The sequence below is a fragment of the Syngnathoides biaculeatus genome, chromosome 8 (assembly GCF_019802595.1).
Source record: "Syngnathoides biaculeatus isolate LvHL_M chromosome 8, ASM1980259v1, whole genome shotgun sequence".
In the NCBI taxonomy this organism is placed as follows: Eukaryota; Metazoa; Chordata; class Actinopteri; order Syngnathiformes; family Syngnathidae; genus Syngnathoides; species Syngnathoides biaculeatus.
In genome coordinates this window covers 7,236,972-7,260,834 of record NC_084647.1, presented here as the reverse complement: position 1 = coordinate 7,260,834, position 23,863 = coordinate 7,236,972, and the positions used below count along the sequence as shown (strand labels likewise).

General features: G+C 46.4%; 2 protein-coding genes and 1 long non-coding RNA gene across 8 annotated transcripts in view; 2 read left to right on the top strand and 1 right to left on the bottom strand.

Annotated features, from left to right (window-relative positions):
• Positions 1–24: 24 nt before the first annotated feature.
• Positions 25–23,863, top strand: part of myo7aa (myosin VIIAa) — a 47,679-nt gene continuing 23,840 nt past the window's right edge. For 2 of the 6 annotated variants that reach the window (XM_061828482.1, XM_061828478.1), the window contains exons 1-14: positions 1,118–1,633; positions 2,843–2,958; positions 3,079–3,183; positions 14,553–14,642; positions 19,828–19,941; positions 20,376–20,528; positions 21,811–21,995; positions 22,063–22,184; positions 22,280–22,422; positions 22,503–22,616; positions 22,728–22,796; positions 22,865–22,949; positions 23,073–23,149; positions 23,707–23,826. In XM_061828482.1, the coding sequence (XP_061684466.1) occupies positions 14,625–14,642; positions 19,828–19,941; positions 20,376–20,528; positions 21,811–21,995; positions 22,063–22,184; positions 22,280–22,422; positions 22,503–22,616; positions 22,728–22,796; positions 22,865–22,949; positions 23,073–23,149; positions 23,707–23,826 (1,200 nt within the window). In that variant the 5' untranslated portion in view covers positions 1,118–1,633; positions 2,843–2,958; positions 3,079–3,183; positions 14,553–14,624. Of the gene's footprint in view, positions 164–1,117; positions 1,634–2,842; positions 2,959–3,078; positions 3,184–14,552; positions 14,643–16,847; positions 19,942–20,375; positions 20,529–21,810; positions 21,996–22,062; positions 22,185–22,279; positions 22,423–22,502; positions 22,617–22,727; positions 22,797–22,864; positions 22,950–23,072; positions 23,150–23,706; positions 23,827–23,863 lie in introns of those variants that run through there. The other 4 variants (XM_061828480.1, XM_061828477.1, XM_061828479.1 and 1 more) reach the window with 3 other exon arrangements.
• On the top strand, positions 3,734–7,341 carry LOC133505350 (uncharacterized). Its single transcript, XM_061828530.1, has 3 exons — positions 3,734–5,642; positions 6,194–6,756; positions 7,226–7,341. The coding sequence occupies exons 1-3, from the start codon at positions 5,146–5,148 to the stop codon at positions 7,339–7,341; spliced, it is 1,176 nt and encodes a 391-aa protein (XP_061684514.1). The 5' UTR covers positions 3,734–5,145.
• LOC133505370 (uncharacterized) lies at positions 6,810–23,845 on the bottom strand. Its single transcript, XR_009796231.1, has 5 exons — positions 23,662–23,845; positions 22,014–22,190; positions 16,694–16,854; positions 7,027–13,212; positions 6,810–6,922 (listed from the first exon to the last, which is right to left on the bottom strand). It is a non-coding gene; the product is annotated as an uncharacterized LOC133505370 (long non-coding RNA).

Sequence of the window (23,863 nt, the reverse complement as noted above, 5' to 3'; positions counted from 1 at the left end):
CCCAAGCATCTGGACCATCGCACGGGGTGACGTTCAAGGGCCTTGCGTCAAAAACTGGGAGAGGAGGGGAGGCGCGTTCGAGGGCCCCTCCGACAAACATGCACATGAGGAGACGGCCGCCTTGCCTCCGAGGATCGGAGGACCCGAACGGGGGTCCGTCGAGGTGATGCCTTGCTCGTGGGTGGGAAAATGGGACCGTACCGCGGGGAATTATGGAGAATATATATATATATATATATATATACATCATTATGGCTAATTCAATCATTTTACAGACGGTAAATAACATCACATTTAATCGTTGGTAAATAACATCACATTTAATCATATATATATATATATAATAGAATTATAATATATAATATTTATGAAGTTCAAGGGTCATTGAACTCGCACGTTTGGTTGGGCTGCGTTGGGATCGCAGGTGCGTTCAAGCGCCACCAAACAACTTGAAAAGAAGTTGGCAGTGCTTTCAAGGCCTGCCAGACCAAACCACCACCAAACTGTAACACGAACCTACGGAACGGAACCTTCAACCTGTAAAGTGCAAAACGCAAAAACAAAAGCGAAAACGCTTAAACAAAAGCGAAAACGCTTAAACAAAACCGGAAATACCAAAACAAAAGCGACAACACGTCAACAAAAGCGGAAATACCAAAACAAAAGTGACAACGCTTAAACAAAAGCGGAAATACCAAAACAAAAGCGACAACACGTCAACAAAAGCGGACATACCAAAACAAAAGCGACAACACGTCAACAAAAGCGGAAATACCAAAACAAAAGTGACAACGCTTAAACAAAACAGCAAATACCAAAACAAAAGCGACAACACGTCAACAAAAGCGGAAATACCAAAACAAAAGTGACAACGCTTAAACAAAACCGGAAATACCAAAACAAAAGCGATAACACTTTAACAAAACCGGACATACCAAAACAAAAGCGACAACACGTCAACAAAAGCGGAAATACCAAAACAAAAGTGACAACGCTTAAACAAAACCGGAAATACCAAAACAAAAGCGACAACACGTCAACAAAAGCGGACATACCAAAACAAAAGCGACAACACGTCAACAAAAGCGGAAATACCAAAACAAAAGTGACAACGCTTAAACAAAACAGCAAATACCAAAACAAAAGTGAAAACACGGAAACAATAGCAGAAACACACACAAAAAAAAAATTGAAAATATGGAAGTAGATAACTGCCACCGGGATTTGAATTTGAAATGTTAAGTGAAATAGGACATGAATAAAATTCACCATCTGTGCCACCAACCAATCGCAGTTAGGCTTTGTTAGTCACGTGACGTCACATCATAAGAAAGCATAACAGGATTGGCTGCCTGTTCGGTTCTGACCTGAAGTAACCCCGTCCGGTGGCACAGACGGTGAATTTTAGACCGCGAATTGTCGCCGGTTGAATTTCGGACAGCGAATTGTAGCCAGTTGAATTTTTAACAGTGAAAAGTTACACTGAAATGCAACTATTGAAGATTGCGGTGGTTTACATAATTCACCCACGGGACCTCGAGTTGGGTTACGAAGTTTCGCACGGGACGCCATAGGGGGTTACACTTCCGGTGTGAGCGTGGATTCACTCCGTCGATGTCTGCGTTAAAACGAGGTTTGCTCCCGTGTTCAACACTCGGCCCTGCGACTCCTTTCCCTCGGCGCTACAACGTTACATTTCAAATTCAAATCCTGGTGGCACAAATCTACTTCCGTGGTAAACGCTTAAAAAAAAAAGGCGGAAACCGGAAATGGAGGCTTCTTATTCCGACGTTCTCGTCAACGTTCCAATTCAAGAAATATATTTTACGGTGGCCGTAATGCGTTTTGCACTTTAACAGCAACCGTTTTTCAAGGCAAGTCAGAAAAAAAAAAAAAAAATAACACGACTAAACTATTACACGAACGTATGGAACGAAAACTTCAAGGAAAAGTTTGAATTGCAAGCAATGACCTGAACGGTGCCTTCACTGACATCTGCGCAAAGGGATGAAGTTGTTTTTTTTTTTTCCTTTATTGAACATTAAACAGAACAATACAATTCAACGCAGAAGACAATTTCCCAGGGGGGTCAAAGACAAGATTACATTCTACAGAAAAACATGAAATAAACTACACAAATTTACCGTTTTAATGGCTTTAGCGTTCAAAGAATTCTTAATGGTATGAATATACTGTCTAGTTTCATTTTGAAAGAAAATAAAACAAGGATTTTTATTTATACACCTACATTTATGAATATGAAACTTAGCTAGTAAAATTATAAGATTGATCATATAATAGTGTCTGTTTTTAGACGAGGTAAAAGACGTGAAACCAAACAGTATATTTTCAAAACAAAGAGTAAAACTGTTGTCAATAAAAGTAGAAATAAAAAGACAAACATCTTTCCAGAAATTATTGGAGACCAAAATAAGTGAAAATTATCTTCAGGGCAGTTTGAACAGAAAGAGCAATCAGTATCAAAAAAAAAAAAAACGCTGTAAAATAAATATTTTGGAAGGATAAATTTGATGAATTAACTTAAAAGATACTTCTTTTATTTTGTTGTTAATCATATATCTAGTTGGTAAGATCCAGATTCTTTTCCAGTCCAGATGATGTAATAATTGATTCCAATAAGATGTTACGTGAGGAAGAGACACGATGTCCCTTTGAAATAAAGCCCGTATGGAACGATTGTTTTGACGTGTTCTCGAGAAACAAATCCTGCCTACTTCGCTTTTAGATGGATCAAGATGCAAAGGAGCTGCCATTTGGTCCGCTGGGCTTCTAAATAGCAAAGAGACACCAGCAAGGGATGAAGTCGGTGTTTCGTTCACAGGGAACATCAAGAGTGAGCTGGCGAGAGGCGGGGGACGCCCTCAAGTGGTCGCCAAGAGAATGGCCGGGCACACGCAAACAAAACAGATCGCGCGTGGGAGAAAAGCGGAAACCGGGGTTAGAAAACGCCGACTAACTCGCTCGCCTTTGAATCGTCGCCGGCGTCTGCCGCCAGATGGCAGCAGAGGGCGGAGATGATCCTGTGCCGGAGATTTTAATCTTTAACCGCATCAGCAGCGACCCGAGCTCGAGAGAGTCACGCGAGGAAGGGACAAAGTTGCACTTTTACGCCCGAAGGCCGAGAAATCGGGAGAGACGCAAGCGCACGATCGTCAATCGCAGGTAAACAAACAAACAAACAAACAACAACATCACAACAACATCCTGTCTTCAACTGACTTCAGAACTAAAACGGGTTATGATTTGTGTCCAATAGGATTTCAATACACATACTTGCATCATTTTGAATAACTATCAATGTCTTTTCGTTTTAAGCAATATTCCACATTTGGAAAAACATATTTTTTTATGTAAAGTGTCTTTTACTACTATTACTATGAGACAGAATTTCCTTCGCTAATGTTTTTAGTTTGACTAATTTTAATTATTTCACCAGCATTGCTGCTAACAGATGTTCTCGTTTCCTTTAAGTTTCTAAAGCAATACGGATTTTTTTTAAAAGCTTACAAAATTATTTCTGTATTTTCTTTTTTACATATTTTATTTATTTATTTTTATTATATATATATATATATATAATAACATATATATATTATTTTTATTTCTTATTTTTACTATATTTACACATTTATATTATCTACAAAACTGTATATCGTTACATTTAATTCAGAATGAGAATCATCTCTTTGTCAAGTAAAACACAAAGAATTTGTCAGTTGACTTTTGAGACATAAAAACATAAAAACAGAGTCAACGAGCAATAAAAGGTTGACGTGTGGTCATTCAAATGGCGCCAAGAGTTCAAGCAATGGATCCAGTTTCAAAGTGAGTGTTGTGGTAGTCTGGAACTGCATCGAGAACTTTGCGTGGACCGTGTTCCGTGTCTCCACGACTTGAGGCGGCAGACCGGAGCCGTGGCCCGGAGGTGCTCCGTGCCTGTCATGGCGGCAGTCCCCAAACACGGTGGTGGACACGTCAAGCTGAAGAAGGAGTCCTATCGGGCGTTTTTGGACCTGTTGGACTCCTGAAGTAGCTGATGGGTACCGGCTGACCAAGCGCAATGCAGCTTTAGTTGGTCGCTGAGGCAAAAACCCGGGCATGGGAGTAGTTCCGTGAGGCCACGGAGAGAGACCTCCAGACAGCTTCGAGGAAATTCTGGTCCACTGGCTGGCGTGTCAGGAGGGGGAAGCAGCGCACCATCAAGACTGTAGGCTGACCTTGACTCGGGATGAGAGAATGCTTCGAAGACCTCAATTCCACCTACACACCTTCCCGTGAGGAAGCAGGGTCTGGTCTGTTTTGGTAAAGGAGCTCAGCCGAAGGGCGAAGTTCTCAATTTACCGGTCAATCTCCGTTCCTACTCTCAACTATGGTCACGAACTGTAGGCCGAAAGAACAAGATCCCGGATACACGCGTCCAAAATGAGTTTCCTCCGCAGGCTGTCCACGTTCTCCCTTGGGTAACAAGTGAGAAGTTCGGTCATGCGGGAGGAGCAGAGTCGAGCCGCTGCTCCTCCGCATTGAGAGAAACCAGATGAGGTGGCTCGGGCATCTGATCCGGATTCCTCCCCGGTGAGGTGATCTGGGCACGTCTCACTACAAGGAAACCCTGGAGACCACCGAGGACACACTGGAGAGACTACGTCTCGGCTGGCCTGGAAACACCTTGGGATCTCTCCGGGAGAACTGAATCAAGTGGCTGGGGAAAGGGAAGTCGGGTACAAGCACCAGAAAATGGATGACTGATATCTAGCGCAATTGTACAGGGACCCTTTCCCCATCCCGTTGGGTGTCCTCTTGGGCCTGGCAGACTTGTCCATGTTTGTTGAACTGTTTGTTGGTCCGGATGTAGACTGCGACACGGTCCACGTATTCATCCTGACCGCCATCTGAAGTTTGAAGGCCACTCCACTCTCAACAGTCCTCACGAGTGTTCACGTCACTGTTTCTTTCAAAACATACAATTTCACGAAACTTGATTTTATTCATAGATTTGGACGAATGTAACAAATAAGTAAAAATATTTGGTCAATGATTGACAGCTCAAAAGCAAAGTGTCATCATTGGGTTTTTGTCCTTTATGGTTGCTGACGTGAACTGCGTGCGCTGACTCGCAGATTTGATATGTTTTCCTGCTGCTTGACGCTGGCGACGTTGGCGTCCGTCTGGGGTAATGCCGCCCACGTCCTGATGGTGGCGCCGCCTGCGGGGGTGGACGTGCACCCGCAGGCGGAGGCGACTATCCCCTGCGGCGGTAAGGGCCTTCTTCCACCGGCGGGCGCGGTGGCGTACTGGCACACGCCCTTCGGACCCGTCCGCACGCCTGGCCTCCACGACCCGCCGGGCCCGGTCCACATGCTGCGGGACGGCAGGCTGGCGCTCCGCAATCTTAGCGAGCTGCACCGGGGTCTGTACTACTGCCTTCTGCGACACGACGACGGGGGCGCCACGCTGTTCCCTTACCAGCTGCGCACGCGCGGCGGTACGAGGTCCGGGAAGGAGGCGGAGGACCCGGAGGCGGTTTCTGACAATCTCTTCGCCGGAGCCGTGACGGCGGCGGTGCTGCTCGCCTTCACGTTGGGGTTCAGCGCAGGAGCTCTGAGCAGGACCCAAATTCTCAGGTGAGCCAATTATTTAGTTTTTCATTTCTAAACGTTTGTTATTCACTTGTAGTCCACAAATTCTCACGGGTGACGGCGAGGTGCTCTAAAGCAGCCATTCCGGTCCAGAACCTGGAATAAAAAAAGCAAGACTTCATCACTTTTCTATGTTAGACTTTGAGATGCGCTTGCACTCGTGGCCAACAACAAGGCAGTCTAAAGTTGCCACGACAACCCAAAGCCTCGGTCAGATGATGGCGCTCATGTCAGACATTTAAAAAAAAAAAATTATTCCACGCCACGCTCTTGACTTTCTCTGCATACGGTGCATGCACTCGCTGCCAACAACGAGGCGCTCTACAGCAGCCCCATCAGGGTGAAGCCCCTGTCCACGTTCTGGCTGTCATATTTGACTTTTTTTTTTTTTTTTTTTAAAATAAACAAAAGCCTCTTACATGATTGGGATGTCATGAATACAAATAGCCAGTAGGTGGCAGTATATGACAGGCGCGAAGGGAAAAACCTTCACTGTCCCCAAGTTTTATCACAACTATCAAACTTTGTTGATGCAGATGTTCGCGGGCGGTTGCCGAGCGATTCTCATCGCCACGGCGACCTGACATCACCATGACGACTCTCGGCGGCTGGGCTTCTCTGGGATCCTCTCAGTCGTCCTCGAGTCCACCTCCCAAACCGCAAAGAAGTTTCCAGGGGGACAAACGGGGCAAGGGTCAGCGGGAGGGAAACGACGGCGCCCCCGCGGCCGCCTACCTGGAAGCCTGCGACCAATCAGATGAGGGGAAAGGAAACGAGAGGGGGAGGCGGGAGGAAGACGGCGGAGGAGGAAAAGATGAAGGAGTGAGGAATAATGAAGATGAAAGAATGAAGAGAAACGATGATGATGAAGATGGAAGCAGCCAATCCTCACAATCAGACGGTGAAGCTCAAAAGCAGGAAGCAGCGTCTCCTCCTCTGTGGCGTCCGAGTCGCGTCATCCGCGTTTATCAGTACGACCAAGATGGGCGTCCCTATGGCCACCTCCCGGTCGCCGGGTCGGGCCCAGTCCCCGCCCCGAAGCAGCGCACCGCCTCCCTCAGCCACCTCAACGCCATCATGGCCCCCACCTTTGAACCAGGTCACCCGACAAAGGGACACCCGTCACCCTGACGACACAACCCTTTGAACCAGGTCACCTGACAAAATGATGCAGTCACCACGACGACGCAACCCTTTGAACCAGGTCACCCGACGGACGGACGGACGTTGTCACCCTGACGACACAACCCTTTGAACCAGGTCACCTGACAAAATGATGCAGTCACCACGACGACGCAACCCTTTGAACCAGGTCACCCGACGGACGGACGTTGTCACCTTGACGACACAACCCTTTGAACCAGGTCACCTGACAGACGCCGTCACCGCGACGACGCAGCCCTTTGAACCAGGTCACCCGACGGACGGACGGACGTTGTCACCTTGACGACACAACCCTTTGAACCAGGTCACCTGACAGACGCCGTCACCGCGACGACGCAGCCCTTTGAACCAGGTCACCTGACAAAGGGAGACCGTCACCCTGACGACGCAACCCTTTGAACCAGGTCACCCGACGGACGGACGTTGTCACCCGGACGACGCAACCCTTTGTACCAGGCCACCCGGCAAACGGACTCCGTTACCTGGACGACGCAACCCCTTGAACCAGGTCACCCGATGAACGGACGATGCAACCCTTTGAACCTGGTCACCCTGACGACGCAACCCCTTGAACCAGGTCACCTGACAAAGGGATGCCGTCACCCGGACGACGGAATCCCTTTGAACCAGGTCACCTGACAATAATAACTGATACACTTTTCAGCTACTTCTATTCCACTTGCAGTCGACTTTTGGTCCACTTGCAATGCATTTGTATTCAATTTTTGATCCACAAAGGATCCATTTGTAGTCCATTTATAATCCACAAACTCAATCAGATCCGTATTTCTTTTTTGTCCACATGATCCTTTTGTAATCCACTTGAGGTCAACTAATGATCCATTTGTGGTCTAGCTGTGACTCACTTATGATCCATATGTATTTCACTTTTTGTCATTTGTAGTCCACTTCTGATTCTCTTATGATCCACTGAACATGTATTCCACTTTTGGTCCATTTGTGATCCATTTGAAATGAAGTTGCAATTCACTTATGATCCATTTGTAGTCCACTTGTGATCCAAGTGTATTGCACTTTTGATCCACTTGTGGTCAACTAATGATCCATTTGTATTTCACTTTTTGTCTACTCATTCCGTTTGTAGTTCATCTTTGGTCCACTTGTGATTCTTTTATGATCCACTGAACATGTATTCCACTTTTGGTCCGTTTGTGATCCATTTGAAATGTACTTGTGATTCACTTATGATCCATTTGTAGTCCACTTCTAATCCCTTTGTAGTCCACTTGTGATCAAAGTGTATTGCACTTTTGATCCACTTGCAATCCATTTGTAGCCTACTTGATTTACCTTACGGTCTGTGGATTCCATTTTTGGTCCACTTGTGAGCCATTTCTAGTCTCCAAGTGATTCACTTGTGATCTACGTGTATTCCGCTTGTGATCCGCATATGTGCCATTTCAAATCCACTTGTGGTCCATTTATGAGGCATTATACTCCATTTATGATCTTTTTTTTTTATGTCAACCTAGTTTATTCCACCCCGAGTCCAATGTTATTCCACTTCTATTCCATGTGTGATCTACTTTAGGTTGGATTGTATTCCACTTGCTGTACTTCTGATTTACTTTAATTATATTTGTTATGCACTTTGGTCATGTAGATTAATAATCTGGATTACATTTTTGGTCCACTTGTGAGCCATTTCTAGTCTCCAAGTGATTCACTTGTGATCTACGTGTATTCCGCTTGTGATCCGCATATGTGCCATTTCAAATCCACTTGTGGTCCATTTATGAGGCATTATACTCCATTTATGATCTTTTTTTTTATGTCAACCTAGTTTATTCCACCCCGAGTCCAATGTTATTCCACTTCTATTCCATTTGTGATCTACTTTAGGTTGGATTGTATTCCACTTGCTGTACTTCTGATTTACTTTACATTTGTTATGCACTTTGATCATGTAGATTAATAATCTGGATTACATTTTTGGTCCACTTGTGAGCCATTTCTAATCTCCAAGTGATTCACTTATGATCTACGTGTATTCCACTTGTGGTCCAGATATGTGCAATTTCGAATCTACTTTTGGTCCACCTATGATCTTTTTTTTTTATGTCAACCTAGTTTGTATTCCACCCCTAGTCCAATATTATTCCACTTCTATTCCATTTGTGATCTACTTTTGGTTGAGTTGTATTCCACTTACTGTACTTCTGATTTACTTTAATTATATTTGCGGTCCACTTCAAGTGAAGCTGTTTGATCGTGCAGATTAATAATCTGTATTACCTTTTTGGTCCACTTGTGAGCCATTTCTAATCTCCAAGTGATTCACTTATGAGCTACGTGTATTCCACTTGTGGTCCAGATATGTGCCATTTTGAATCTACTCAGCCTATGTCAACCGAGTTAGTATTCCACCGCTAGTCCAATATTATTCCACTTCAATTACATTTGTGATCCACTTTCGGTTGAGTTGTATTCCACTTGTTGTCCAGATGTACTTACTTAGATTTACTTTGATTACATTTGCGGTCCAATTAAAGTGAAGCTGTTTGATCGCGTAGTCCACTTGTGGTCCACTTTGAGTCCCCTTGTGTCGTACTTGTGTCAATTGGCGTTCCATTTTCAATCCACTTGTGATCCACTTCGTTAAATCACATGACCAACCAAGGATGACTTTTCTGCATACTTACATAAACATAATTGATGTTCAAAGTGTTCAAGTTCACCTCAAAGCAGATTCCATCAACGTAGAACAGATCTAAAAATTGGATCTCTTGAGTCAAAGTCCTTTGATCTCTAAAACATTGTAGATCGCAATAAATCCTTCAAATATGATTACATTTTAATCGACAAAATAAATAAATAAATAAATACAAAATCAATAAGCAGTAACCCAGCCTGTGTGTTCTTTGTGTGTACGTGATTCCACCCCCCACGCCGTGTTGTGTTGCGCTAGTAGCACGGGTCACTGACAGTGAATGAGTTGCGCGCACGACGCCTTCACGGCGACAGGGTAGAGCGAGCGGTCTTGCGCGCTGGACACGAGATCCTCGCCGGCCGCAGGAGGACAAGGACCCCCCGGAGAACAGGTCGTCCCCAAGAACTGCAGGAAGTGAGCGGAATCGACAGAGGACGTCTGCCGATACACGTCTGCAGATGAAGGACTGAAATGAAAATGAAATATTTCCGCCTGACGTTTTTCTTCTTCTTCGTCCTCTAAATGACGCAACAAGCACGGTGAGAAGAACTCTGAACAACCTCCCAGATACATTTGATGCTCAACTGCGTCTCGCCAAGAACTTTGCCAAATATTTGGGGGTCTTTTCTGCTTATATCGGCGATTCCCAACATTCGCGGCTCCGAGATCGTCAAATTTCACCTGTGTATTATAAATAATCTATTGTTAGTCATTATCTATGGTAATGATGTGTAATCGATTGGAAGACCCGCTTACAATTTTTTTAACTAGATGCCACAAAGTACAAGAAAGCCAACCAGTTTAAGCACTTCTTGCTAAATGTTGGGAAACACTGATACCAGATATGTCCATCATGTTTTCCTTTGGGCTTTTCCCGTTCGGGGTAGCCACCGCATAAATACTCGCAAATACTCCCTTCTGTCCTCAGTCTAGCCTCCCCGACTGACTCTTCCCCATAACTTCATTGTGTGGCTCATCAACTTCATCCCTCTCTAGTTGCCCCACCTTCGCGCATCACCTTTGTTCTTAAAAACGGGAACTAGCACACTTTTCCTCCATTTATCCGGTATCTTCTCACCCGCGAGAATTCTGTTGAACATGTTGGTCAAAAACTCCACAGCCACCTCCCCAAATTTCTTCCATACCTCCACCGGTATGCCATCAGGACCAGCTGTCTTTCCATTTTTCATCCTCTTTAGTGCTTTTCTAACTTCCCCCTTACTAGTCATTGCCACTTCCTGGTCCTTCACCTTCTACTCTTCCTTCTCTCTCATTTTCTTCAACTTCTCAAAGTATTCTTTCGATCTGTTTAGCACACTACTGCCACCAGTCAACACATTTCCACCGCTCACCTCAATCGCCCTTACCTGCTGCACATGCTTCCCATCTCTGTCCCTCGGTCTGGCCAACCTGTAGAGATCCTTTTCTCGTTCTTTCGTGTCCAACCTGGTGTACGTACCATCACATTTCTCTTGTTTAGCCTCGGCCACCTCTACCTTTGCCCTACGTCGCATCTGGATGTATTCCTTTCCCCTCTCCTCAGTCAGTCCTCTCAGTGTCCCACCTCTCCTTTGCTAACCCCTTTCCTTGTAGGACTTCCTGTACTTTGAGGTTCCCCCACCTAGTCTCATTCTATGCTTTCCTACCAGAAGGTCCGAAAAGTACTCTCTGTCTACCTCAGTCTCTGTCTACCTATCTGTGTGATCACCTTGACTGCAGTGGTCCAGTCTTCCGAGAGCTTTTCCTGTCCTCCTCTTCTCAAAAAGCCACACAAGATTCTTCCTTTCTCAGGTTCCGCCACACAGTTCTTAGCTCAGAAGGTCTTCTTCCGAAATTCTTTGGATCAACGCTTATATTTGTTTATCAAAGCGTGGAGCCGGACTCTCTTCCTGACGCATCTCTGCATTAATCTGGTCTCAGGGCCAGCCTACAATCGGCATTGGCTTTTCCCCTCGATAGGTCTGCATTGGTACAAAATCCATCAATAACCAATTAATATCAATATTTTGACTTCAGTAAAAAAAATACCAATTGTCCAATTTTGAATGCCCACAGTTAGCATGCAAACATCACAAATCTCAGGTCCAATTCCCATGAACTTAACATTGTGCCTTGCGGTCTGAAAGAGAATAGCTCAGATGCTAACAAGCTAAGCGTTCTTATGCTAACATTTGACAAGAGTGAGAAAAGACCTGAGGGATTAGTAAGAATTTTACATTTTTTGCCAGCCGGTTGCATACTATTTCTATCGAGAACGGATGCAACGCTAACATGCTAACAGTTGGTATGCTAACTTATACATATTCTCCAGCGATAGTTTGGGCGGGCTCGGTGTCACGTGAATGAAAAGCTCAACGCATTGACTTTGACAAAGTCCTTCACCTTTCATTTGTGCCGCCCCAGAAAGTTCCCATCATGCATCGCTGCTGGCATTTTCCAGCTCAGAATGGGCCAGTGTGTGTGTCTCTCTCTCTCTGGGGGGGCGCAGCAGGGGCAAGGGGGGGGGGGGCGATGATGGAGATGCCCTCAGGCCACGTGGTGACTAGATCAGGTTCTGGAGCGGTGACAGGAAGTGTGTGCCGCAAGTTGGCGGCACATGAAAGTGGGTCACGTTGTTCTGGTTTCGCCTTTGCCAACCCAAGAACACAAACGTTTACATGACACAATACTGGCAAGCCCGCATGCAATGTAGCTAATGCTAAAAGCAAAAAGCTAACACTCCTGTTAGAGTCCAGAATTCCACTTGTAGTCTTTATGGTGATAAACGCAGCAGAAAAGTTTAGACGACTGGACTAATATAATAAACGCTAAAAATGGATTACACTTGTTTGATTTTGTTCCACTTTTATTCCCCTTATGATTCCCTTTTGGCCACTTGTATTCCACCTGCGGTCAACTTCTAGTCCACTTGTGGCGTCCCCACGCTTCACTTTTGATCTATTTGTATTCAACCTCTATTCCGCTTCTGGCGTTCTTTTGATTTCACTTATATTCCATCCATCCATCCATTGTCCACCGCTTTTCCGGGTCGGCTTCAGCAGGAATACCCAGACTTCCCCTTTCCCCAGCCACTTCTTCCAGCTCTTCCGGAGGGATCCCGAGGCGTTCCCAAGCCGGCCGGGAGACACAGTCCCTCCGGCGTGTCCCGGGTCGTCCTCGGGGTCTCTTTCCGGTGGGAGGTGCCCGGAACACCTCACCAGGGAGCCGTCCGGGAGGCATCCGAATCAGATTCCCCAGCCACCTCATATGACTCCTCTCAATGCGGAGAACTAGCGGCCCGACACTGAGCCCCTCCCGGATGAGCGAACTTCTCACCCGTTCTCTAAGGGAGAACCGTATTCGGGATCTCGTTCTTTCGGTTACGACCACTTATATTCCACTTGTTTTGTTCCATCATGCTCCACTTCAGCCATCCCTAATTTGGAGTGCAAGTCAACAAAGATGTCCACTTGTGACACACTTCAAGTTCTAGGCCACTTGAGCTCTGATTCGAGTCCATTTCTGGACTATATCATTATTCAATTTACGTAGCAATCCTATTCCACTTCGCTCCAGTTGTTGTCAGGGAACGTTTGGTGTCGTCACGTCTGCCCCTTCGCACTCTGTGCCGGCTGCCATTTTGCGGCGTTGTGGAATTTCAGACAACACCCAATCAGACGCTCCGCTGGCCGCACACAAAGACGACACGAAGACGAGATGTCCAAATCCCTTTGACACTTTCTGGAAGAGACAAAAAAAAAAAGTTTTTTTTTTTTTTTTTTTTTACCCTGTTCTTACTTTTAGCCTGATTCTGTATAGAATCTACCATTAACGCGACTTTCTCTGTAATGCTAACATGCTAACGTGTGACTTTATTGTGATGCTAATGTCATGCAAACATGCTAAAATGTTACTTTCACCGCGATGCTGCTAGCATGACGATAACAAAATGTATCTTAACCTGATGCTAACATGCTAAAACGTGAGTTTGGCTGTTATGCTAACGTGACACTCGACGAACGTTCACCAGGCAAAAAGAGAAGCTCAAAGAAAATGTTGTGGTCAGGCTGCCAAAAAGTCAACGGATCAAAGGGACGCCTCATAATGGCCGCATGAATTATACAAAAACGCGCGCGCATGCCGACGTGTAACCGTAAACGTGTCCCGACTGAATAATACATACAGAATACACGCCAGGGTACAACGAACAAATAAATGGGACGGTAATGAGCTTCGTTAATCGGCGTAATCTCGATTTACGGTCACGGTGAATTGTGGACCCCAAGTATTTGAACTTTTGAAACTCAACACTAAACCTGAAATCGGCTAAAGACTGAATTTGTTTGAAGTCCTCACCACTGTTTTATAGATTTTGCCCTTCATCCTAGCGGAGACTCTTCTGTCATATAGAACACCAGACACCTTCCGCAAGCGGTTCCACCTCGCTTGGACCGGTTTCTTCACTTCCTTACCACACCCACCATTGCTTTGAATTGTGGACCCCAAGTATTTGAACTTTTGAAACTCAACACTAAACCTGAAATCGGCTAAAGACTGAATTTGTTTGAAGTCCTCACCACTGTTTTATAGACGTCGCCCTTCATCCTAGCGGAGACTCTTCTGTCACATAGAACACCAGACACCTTCCGCAAGCGGTTCCACCTCGCTTGGACCGGTTTCTTCACTTCCTTACCACACCCACCATTGCTTTGAATTGTGGACCCCAAGTATTTGAACTTTTGAAACTCAACATTAAACTTGAAATCGGCTAAAGACTGAATTTGTTTGAAGTCCTCACCACTGTTTTATAGACGTCGCCCTTCATTCTAGCGGAGACTCTTCTGTCACATAGAACACCAGACACCTTCCGCAAGCGGTTCCACCCCGCTTGGACCAGTTTCTTCACTTCCTTACCACACCCACCATTGCTTTGAATTGTGGACCCCAAGTATTTGAAGTCGTCCACCTTCGCTATCTCTTCGAACTGAACCCTGTTGTGTCCGTTGAAGTGTGGTTCCACTGTAAACGAGGTATACGGCGGTATACGGAGTACTTTACGTGTCCGCGGTGTGTTTCGCCAGGAGCGACGCACCGCTGCTGACGTCGGGGGGACAACGGGAACTTGAAGTGGAACCGGAACAAGAATTGGAGCCATGGTAATCCTGCAACAGGTTAGTCTCTAGAACCCCCAAACCCCACCTACAGACCTACTTGTGCATATGCATGGATGTGTGTGTAGATATACGGGCTGTAAGTGTATATTAGTGAATGTGTGTTTATCTGTAGGTGGGTACAGTATATAGATATGAGTGTTGTGATACATGAGTGAGTGTGAATGTGCGCATATTTATAAAAGTATGTACAACCCGTGTGTGAGTGTGTGTATGCATTTGTGTGTCTTTGTACGTGTTTGTTGCACTCATTAGGGAGCGGACAGTCATTAGGCTGCACCGCAACCTCTTTGTGTTTGTCCTTCGTGTACGCCGGCGCGCGTTTGCGCGTTTTTGTGGGCCTCTTCAAGAGTCAGCGAACGCGTTGATGAACTCGTCCGTCTTTCTGACAGACTAATTTGCCCGGACAGCCCCCCGCCACGCCCCGCCCCGCCGTCGTAGGGCGGGCCGACAAAACCGGGGCGAGAGACGCGCGCGGACCGATCGTCCGACGTCCCTCGCCGCGGACGCTCGACTCGCGCGCGCGCGCGAGCGTTTAGTTACTTTCCCCTTGTGGCGTAACCATGGCGACCAAGTCGAAGAGAAGGGGTTCCAACTGGCCCCTGGAAGGCTGGGACCCCAACGTCCGCCGCCTGAGCTACAAGTACGCCGCCGTCATCAAGGTAAGCGCTTTGTGGAGCGTGAGCGGCGATCCGTCACGCGGTGACCTCTCGCGTGTGACGCGTTCATCTACATGCAAATGAGCAAGTGGGTCACGTGAGCGACTCGGGTTGCTGGTTCGCACGACTGCACTGACACGTGTCACCTGCAGGGGGCGACACGAACCTGTTGAAATTGTAAATGTCGGAATGTTCCATTCGGACTGGGATTGCAGTGCGGATATTTCTGTTGCGCGGCACGGTGGATCAGCTGGTAAAGCGTTGGCCTCACAGTTATGAGGACCCGGGTTCGATCCCAAAAACATGCAACATTAACTGGACACTAAATTGCCCGTAGGTGTGATTGTGAGTGTGACTGTTGTCTGTCTCTATGTGCCCTGCGATTGGCTGGCGACCAGTTCAGGGTGTACCCCGCCTCCTGCCCGTTGACAGCTGGGATTGGCTCCAGCGCTACCCACGACCCTCATGAGGATAAGCGGCACAGAAAATGGATGGCTATTTCAGTTGGTTTGATCATATTTTTTGGTTTACTACTCATTGCTCTGTCACTTTTGCCCAAACGGGAAAATTCAATTTCTGCAATCGGCTCATTTTTAAAGAATGAAAAAAAAAAAAAAAGATTTTTAGCATCATTTTTTATTTAGTATTTGTATTAATTTATTCACATTTTATTTTTAATTTCATGTAGTAGTTTATCTTAATACACTGTTTTCAATTTTAAATAGTATTATCATAATCATGATCAGAATCAGCTTTAGGCTCCGGCACCCCCGTGACCCTTGTGGGGATAAGCAGCTTGGAGGCCAGACGGATAAGGTAACACGTTGGCAGCGTGTGTCGTCATGGCGACGAGAGGACGCGACAGGGAGACTAATAATGAATACAGAGAATGTTTTTTACAGATATTTTGTTAGCAATACAATAAAGTTATTCATTACTAATAGTCGTAATAATAAATACTATAAATAATAGTTCATTATTGTATTTTAATTTGATAATTTCATTAAATTACTAGTGTAGGAAAATGATTCATATTAACATTTTTATTTGACCAGTTTTCAATTGATTTACTTGCAATAAATCAATGAATTATTCAATGAGTTAAATTGATGAAAAGATGAATGAAGCACTCGACCAGTCAGCCCATTTTAGCAAAAAGTGAATTCAAATGTTGCAGGATTTATTTTTATTTTTTAGTTTGCATTTGATGGACTGCAGACGTTGCGGGTAAGTCAACACCCGCTTGAATAATTTATTGGAAGAAATCGACGCCCGCGTGGGGCGCAAAAACTGTCCTGGGATCGGTAGACGAAAACGTTACACGTGCTTGTCATGCACAGTTATTGGTTATTTCTACTATTTCTCATCTGAGTAATGTTGTGGTACACACACCTGACTTTGGTGCGGGAAGCACGGGTTCGATTCCCGCTCAGTGATGGCGTCGATTGTGCCCTCCGGCTGATTGGCGACCAGTTCAGGGTCTAGTCCGCCTTTCGTCCAACGTTAGCTGGCATAGGCTCCGGCACTCCCGTGACCCTTGTGAGGATAAGCACCTTGGAGACACGATGGATAGTTAACATGTCGTCATGGCGACGAGAGGACGCAACGGGGGGGACGTTAATAATGAATGCAGAGCAACTGATCGTCAACGCAAACAAACACGCGGCGATCTTTGGCAACACACACGCAGCCTGCCATTCATCCGGTAATATTAGCATTAGCACTTAGCATGGTACGTTCAAAGTTACATTGAGTTTAAAGTGACGTCAGAATTGGGCTCAAAATAGTTAAGTTTGAACAGTTTCAGTTCGACTTTTTGGGTTTGTGGTTTGGTTTAACGTTTAGCTAAGAGTTGGCTTAACGTTCAATTTAGAAGTGGATTCAAACATTAAGTTAAGGCAGGGTAGGACAGTTGGCGGAAGGTGTCTGGTGTTCTATGTGACAGAAGAGTCTCCGCTAGGATGAAGGGCAAAGTTTATAAAACAGCGGTGAAGCCGGGCACGATGTACGGATTAGAGACGGTGGCGCTGAAGAGACAACAGGAAGCAGACCTGGAGGCGGCAGAAGTGAAGATGTCGAGGTTCTCGCTCGGAGTGAGCAGGTCGGATAGGATTAGAAATGAGCTCATTAGAGGGAGGGCAAACGTTGGATGTTTTGGAAACGAGGTTGGATCCAGAGAGCAGACTTGGATGGTTTGGACGTGTCCGGAGGCGAGAGAGTGAGGAAATTGGTAGGAGGGTGGGAAGGATGGAGCTACCAGGGAAGAGAGCGAGAGGAAGACCAAAGAAAAGGTTGATGGATCTTGTGAGGGAGGACATGAGGACAGAGGAAGATGCACGAGATAGGCTGAAAAGAAGAAGAAGTTGAGTTTCAAAAGTTAAGTATCAAATTAAGAGTTGGATTTAAAGTTCAGTTTCAGGTGAATTTAGAACTGCTTTAAAGTTTTTTTCTTTCAAATCTAGGTTTAAGTTAAGTTTGGAGATGGGTTCGCAACTCGTTAAGTCGGTTTCAGTTTTGAGGTTACAGTTACCTTTAGATTGATTTGAAGTTAAGACGGGAAGTGGATTTCAACTTTATGTCACGGTCAGACCCGGATTTGACGTTCACCTTTGCAGAACGCCCGATTAGACCTCAAGCAGGCCGAGTTTAGATTTGAGGTTCGAGCTGGATTTAAATTAGGTTGGCTCGAGGGCGATTGTTACGGAAAGAACAGGGTCGCAAGTTGAGGTCCCGCGTGAGCTTAAAGTGGATTTCAATTGACCTTGATCTCAAGTTTGGGGTTGAGTGCAAACGTTTAGCTTTGGAACTGGACTTCACGTTTGGATCTGGGTTTCAGGTGGATGTGAGTGGAAAACGGTCTCACTCAGTCGGAGCTCCACCTGCTTGCCGGAACTAGAATTTCCTTCATTAAAGCGGCGTGCCCTCGTAAACGCGCACCATGCTCATAAGCGACGCCACGTTACTCTTTTGTCCTTCACCTTGGAGTCAGCCAGCCCTCCCTGAAATGTCTCCAGCTGGTTCAAAATGGAACACGCAAGCGGGAGCAAGTACAGTATCTCGTCTTCTGAGATTCTGCCCTTTGTCTTCCTCCGGGATGTCGGACCTCTCTGGCCCGCCAGTGCCAAGTAGGGATCTCTTGAAATGTGCAAAATACTTGTGAAGATCTTCTGCATAGGAACGAGAGAACCTCTTAAAGGTTTCGTTTACTTGAATGCTTTTACAAGGGAGGGAAATGTAGAATTCTGGGGGGAAAATTGGAATTTTCAGAATGCGCAAGGTATTATTGTCAATGTCCTGAATTTTGCGAGAAATGGAAATTTGAATTTTTTTTGTTGCGGAGTCGTCGTGAGTCACCATTTCCCGTCAGGATGAGCTAGACCTAGTCTCGTCTATCCAGAAATCCAACACCCGCTCGACACACCTCCGAGAAGGAAGCGCTCCTTGTTGCCGGGGACGACCGAGGGGAGCTCGCGGGACTCAGACGCCACACAAAACGGGAAACTATTGATGGATCTGAGCACTGGGCTGCACCTTTTGCAAAAGGTCTCTTCTAAACTTGATCAAGACCTGAGAGAAAACCAGGATGGTCTTCAGTTTGTGAGTTTTTAATGAGAATAAGCGGACTTTGGATTGGATCAAGAAACAACTTTTTTTTTTTTAAAGTCACAAAACGTATGTGTGAGGCCATGCACAAAGGTCGGCACTACGCGGAACTTTACGAGAAGGATCAGGCCAAATGGGCTCTGCTCCGAAACGTCAACGCCGCTGTGAAACAGAGCACGCTGCTACCGGTATGATGCATCCGCGGCCACTGTGTGTAAAGGTCATTTCAAGATGTTTGCAAACGATACGTAACTGGCAGCTAACAAACTGAAAGCGCGACAAATTGCTGTGCCTGGGATCGGGACACTAGCTATACCCCGAAAGGTTTAGTCCCCCCACTCCCCTCAATCAAATTCAATTTGAATAAAACCCAAATATCTAAATTGAGTGAGTGAGGAGATGAAAATCAAGTGGATGTCTTATCTAGTTCTGCACAGACGACAACCCTGTGGCAAAGTCGCCACAGACTGGAAACCAAACCTCCACCGTCGGATTTGTGACATGTGTTTTGTTACAGGTATCCAAAAACTGTTGGGGTGCGTCGAGTACAGATCCAAAATATAATGGGGAAAATGCTATTAAATGTCAGTTCTGGACCACGGCATCCATTTCAGGGTCATAAAATCCCATCGGCACCCTTCATCCGAGGAACGGGAAAGTCAAGTCCTGAGCTAATCCTTCAATGACCACGTTGACTAACCTGAATTTGCGCTAACTCGACGTCTGAATAAACTCGTCCGTTCAGACGCATCAACTGACACTTCACAGACTGAAACTGTGGCAGTGGAAACGAACCCCGCAGTCACCATTGAAGCCATTTCCGGTGTTTTTCTAAACACACGAGCATTTGGAACTCTTGTGTTTTGCCACTGCGCATTTAAAGGATGGTTCTAATGGCCGCAACACTGAACTGTCGTTTCCAGGGTGACTACGTGTGGTTGGACCTGAAGAGCGGTCGGGAGTTTGAGGTTCCGATTGGAGCGGTGGTGAAACTCTGCGACTCGGGCCAGATCCAAGTGGTGGATGATGAAGGAAATGTAAGTTCTGATTCATCTCGCCATCCAGAATTCATGTTGCTAAGACGCCCAGCTTGATACTAAGGTCTCTTTGCGCCAGGATTACAAGGGACTATTGGTTTTCAGTTCCTGGACTAAAATGTTCTCACCTGGGTTAAGGTTCTTATATTCCAAATGATGTTGAGGATCAGAAAGTGTTTTTACAGAATCATGGAAATCATGAGACCCTAAAGGGCAAAGGTTCCTGGGCCTACTGCATAAGTACTAGCAGGGTCTTCTTTCAGGGACAAAGAAATTCCCAGGAACTCCATTTCGGGAAGTGTACTCAACATAAAAATGAAGTCTAGCTCTAAAATTCCTTCCACTGATGCTTCAAACGAGAAGTCTCCTCAACCCGTGTCAACCACAAGACTGGAATCCTAACTGACGTTCAGTAACCATTTTTCCATGTGCAGGAGCACTGGATCTCCCCCCAGAATGCCGGAAACATAAAACCCATGCATCCGACCTCCATCCATGGTGTGGAGGACATGATCCGCCTGGGGGACCTCAACGAGGCCGGGATCTTGCGCAACCTGCTCATCAGATACAGCGAAAAGCTCATCTACGTGAGTCGCGCGTCACGTTCTTGTCCCGCTTCAGTTTTCCGAAACAATCTGCATATAGGTGACAGACTTGTGTCTAGCTCTGCATGCGTCTTTCTATTCCACTATTTTCTGCTCTTCAACTTTTGCTTCTTTTCTACCTTTTTGTCTTTCTTGCCCCTCCTTTTCTGGTTTCCTCCAAAGACAAACTGTGGCGGCAGGGTAAGTCTGAACCTGAAGGAGACACGACTGGCTGAAGCTGAATGTTCTGTTTTGTGGCATGTTTTAAAGTTTAGAATCTAATGAGCTAGAAATATTCTACGCATCTCGAAAGCTGAGCTCGCCAGATGAACTGCGTGGTAAGGTCGGTGGTTTATGGGAAGCGGGCAGGCGTTACGCTGGCCGTCCACCTGGCATGCTACATCATCCGCCTTCTGTCGGTCCCGACGAAGCCATCAAAAGTTGTTGTTGACTGAATCCCGAGCGACAGACCAACATTCATCTTGATAGGATTGTAGTCCAAAAACAAGAGTCTTAGTTTGGCTGCAGGAATATTCTACACATGGTTTCGATATAGTCCTGAAATCCCTCTGCTAATTCTGGGTTCAAACAGTGTCCAAGCACTATAAGCCAAGGTTTGCAGTCTGAATTGGGTGGCTGTGACCTCAGAGTTGGGGGGCGTGGTCTTGCCTTAGGAGCAGCCGTTCAGGTATCTGAGGTTCGAGAAAAGATGGAAGACCCAGAACTGAGCCAAAAGACAAGTTCTTAACATCCTCATCACTAGGTCGGGGATCCCAGACTTCCCTGTCATTGGTCACCTCTTGGACTCCCAGAATAGGGACACTGACACTTTTCCAGGTTTACTGTGAGACATTGTCTTCAGTGTTCTCTTGGCTCTCGTCCTTGCTGGACTTGTGAAACACACATCGCCAGGGAGTTGTCCAAGGGGCATCCAAAAATCCACCAGTCTACCTCCTCAGCCTCATCATCTTGTCTTTTAAGTCACAAGCCTTGCGTAGTGACCGAAAAGGCAAACGTGAGCAGGTGAAATCAAATTCCGCTGCCAAGTGTCTGGTCTCACCTTTAAATGGCAACGAGCATGTTGAGGTGGCTTGGAAATCAAGTCTGCCGGGATAGGCTTTAGCTACCCGCATGATGGATGGATGGATAGCTAGTAGATGGGTGTCTGGTCTCACCCTGTAATCAGATCCAGATCAAGAAACAAGGAATGGCCTGGGCTTCCCTACTCAGATGGGTGAACGAGCCACCAGTCTGGGCTCACAGTTTCCTTCCCGTTTTCTTCTAGACATACACGGGCTCCATTCTGGTGGCTATCAACCCGTATCAGCTGCTTCCCATCTACACAGCGGACCAGATCCGCCTGTACACCAACAAGAAGATCGGCGAGATGCCTCCTCACATTTTCGCCATCGCAGACAACTGTTACTTCAACATGCAGAGGAACAACCGCGACCAGTGCTGCATCATCAGGTACGTTCGGAGTCTTACTTTCTTTACTCGGGATCCCAAAAGTTTCCTCTGGGGCACGACCCAATAGCGGAGAGTCTGGAGCGGGTAAGACCGAAAGCACCAAGCTTATCCTGCAGTTCCTGGCGGCCATCAGCGGCCAACACTCGTGGATCGAGCAGCAGGTCCTGGAGGCCAATCCCATTCTGGAGGGTAAGTCTGGACAGAGGGACAAGAGACGCCGAGAGATTTGTTTGGTGTGAAAAGTTGGAGAGTTCGGCCTCACCGCTCACTTGTTCGTCCCGCAGCCTTCGGAAACGCAAAGACCATTCGCAACGACAACTCGTCCCGCTTCGGCAAGTACATCGACATCCACTTCAACAAGAGGGGAGCCATCGAGGGCGCCAAGATCGAACAATACCTGCTGGAGAAGTCGCGAGTCTGTCGGCAGGTGCGACTTGCGCTGGCCTCGCCTTCGCCGGCCAATCAAACGCAACCACAAGCATCCCGAAAACTGCGTGCCCTTTGCAGGCTCAGGACGAGAGGAACTACCACATCTTCTACTGCATGTTGAAGGGCATGACGGCGACCGACAAGAAGAAGCTGGGACTCAGCAAGGCCACAGACTACACATACCTCACCATAGTCAGTCAGCGCTTTCGTACGCTGTTCAGTCGCAGTCCCAATAGGATCAAAAAGCTAAAACCCTCAACCGTACTCTGAGATACTTTGATGAGTGTGCATGTCTGCCTGCAGGGAAAGTGTACGGTGTGTGACGGTCGTGACGACATGAAAGAATACTCCAATATACGCTCAGCCATGAAGGTGACACCATTACGCCTGACTTCCTGTACAAATGTAATATCGTTCCGTATTCTTGTACATATTCGCAGGTTCTGATGTTCACGGACAAAGAGAATTGGGAAATCTCCAAACTGCTGGCGTCCATTTTACACATGGGCAACCTGCGCTACGAAGGTCTTTACACGCTCTCACTCGGTCGTTTCTCCTTTGAAACCTCAAGTCAGGCGTTTATGGTGTCATATTAAAAGTCAGCTGAACGCAATTTTGTTTTCACGCGGGCAATTCGTGGACCCGCAGCACGAACGTACGACAACTTGGACGCCTGCGAGGTCGTACCCAGCGCGCATCTTTCCAGCACGTCTGCGCTGCTAGAGGTTAGCGTTCTTTCTCACTTTCATTAATAATAATTGTCATTATCTATCTAATATTGTGGTACTTTGCTTAAGACAAAAAAAAAACACCAACCACGGACCACGATCCGTTCCAGAAGGGGGTTCGAGAACCAATTTGTTCAAAAACCGAATCGCTATTTCCCACGTCGACGTGCAGACGCTCCGTTATACACAATAACACCGCACGTCGTGGGTCAGCTGATCGGGCGTTCTGTTATTTCCGGGTTTTTCGGCGACGTGGGTCAGCTGATCGCTACGCTATTTCCGGGTTTTGTCGCAGCCGTTCGAGTACCGATTTTTGTTCGAAAACAGAAGCAAAAAAAAAAAAATCTCAAAATTTTCGTTCGAAAACCCATTTCTTTGAGAACGGAGTATTCACTGTATTTACTAAAGATCTTATGTTGCTTATTATTTGACCACTTTAATAGCTATCTGCTTATTCATTTCAACTCCAAATTTGACCGAGGTATGAGTAACTTTGGTCAGTCACGTACCAGAGCGTAAAGTGAAAACTGAACTGGAAGTCTTTGTGCGCGCAGGTGGACGGCAAGGACCTGATGAACTGCCTGACGAGCCGGACGCTGATCACCAGGGGAGAAACCGTGTCCACGCCGCTCAGCATGCAGCAAGCGCTGGACGTGCGGGACGCCTTCGTCAAGGTCGGCCGCCGCGACACGCCGACGGGTCCTCCGTCCC

Excerpts from the sequence above, each read along its gene's own strand:
- LOC133505350 (XM_061828530.1), top strand. The coding sequence starts at position 5,146 with ATGTTTTCCTGCTGCTTGACGCTGGCGACGTTGGCGTCCGTCTGGGGT. Across the intron at positions 5,643-6,193 it reads AGCAGGACCCAAATTCTCAG|ATGTTCGCGGGCGGTTGCCG; the intron begins GTGAGCCAATTA and ends TTGTTGATGCAG. Across the intron at positions 6,757-7,225 it reads GGCCCCCACCTTTGAACCAG|GTCACCCGACGGACGGACGT; the intron begins GTCACCCGACAA and ends CCTTTGAACCAG.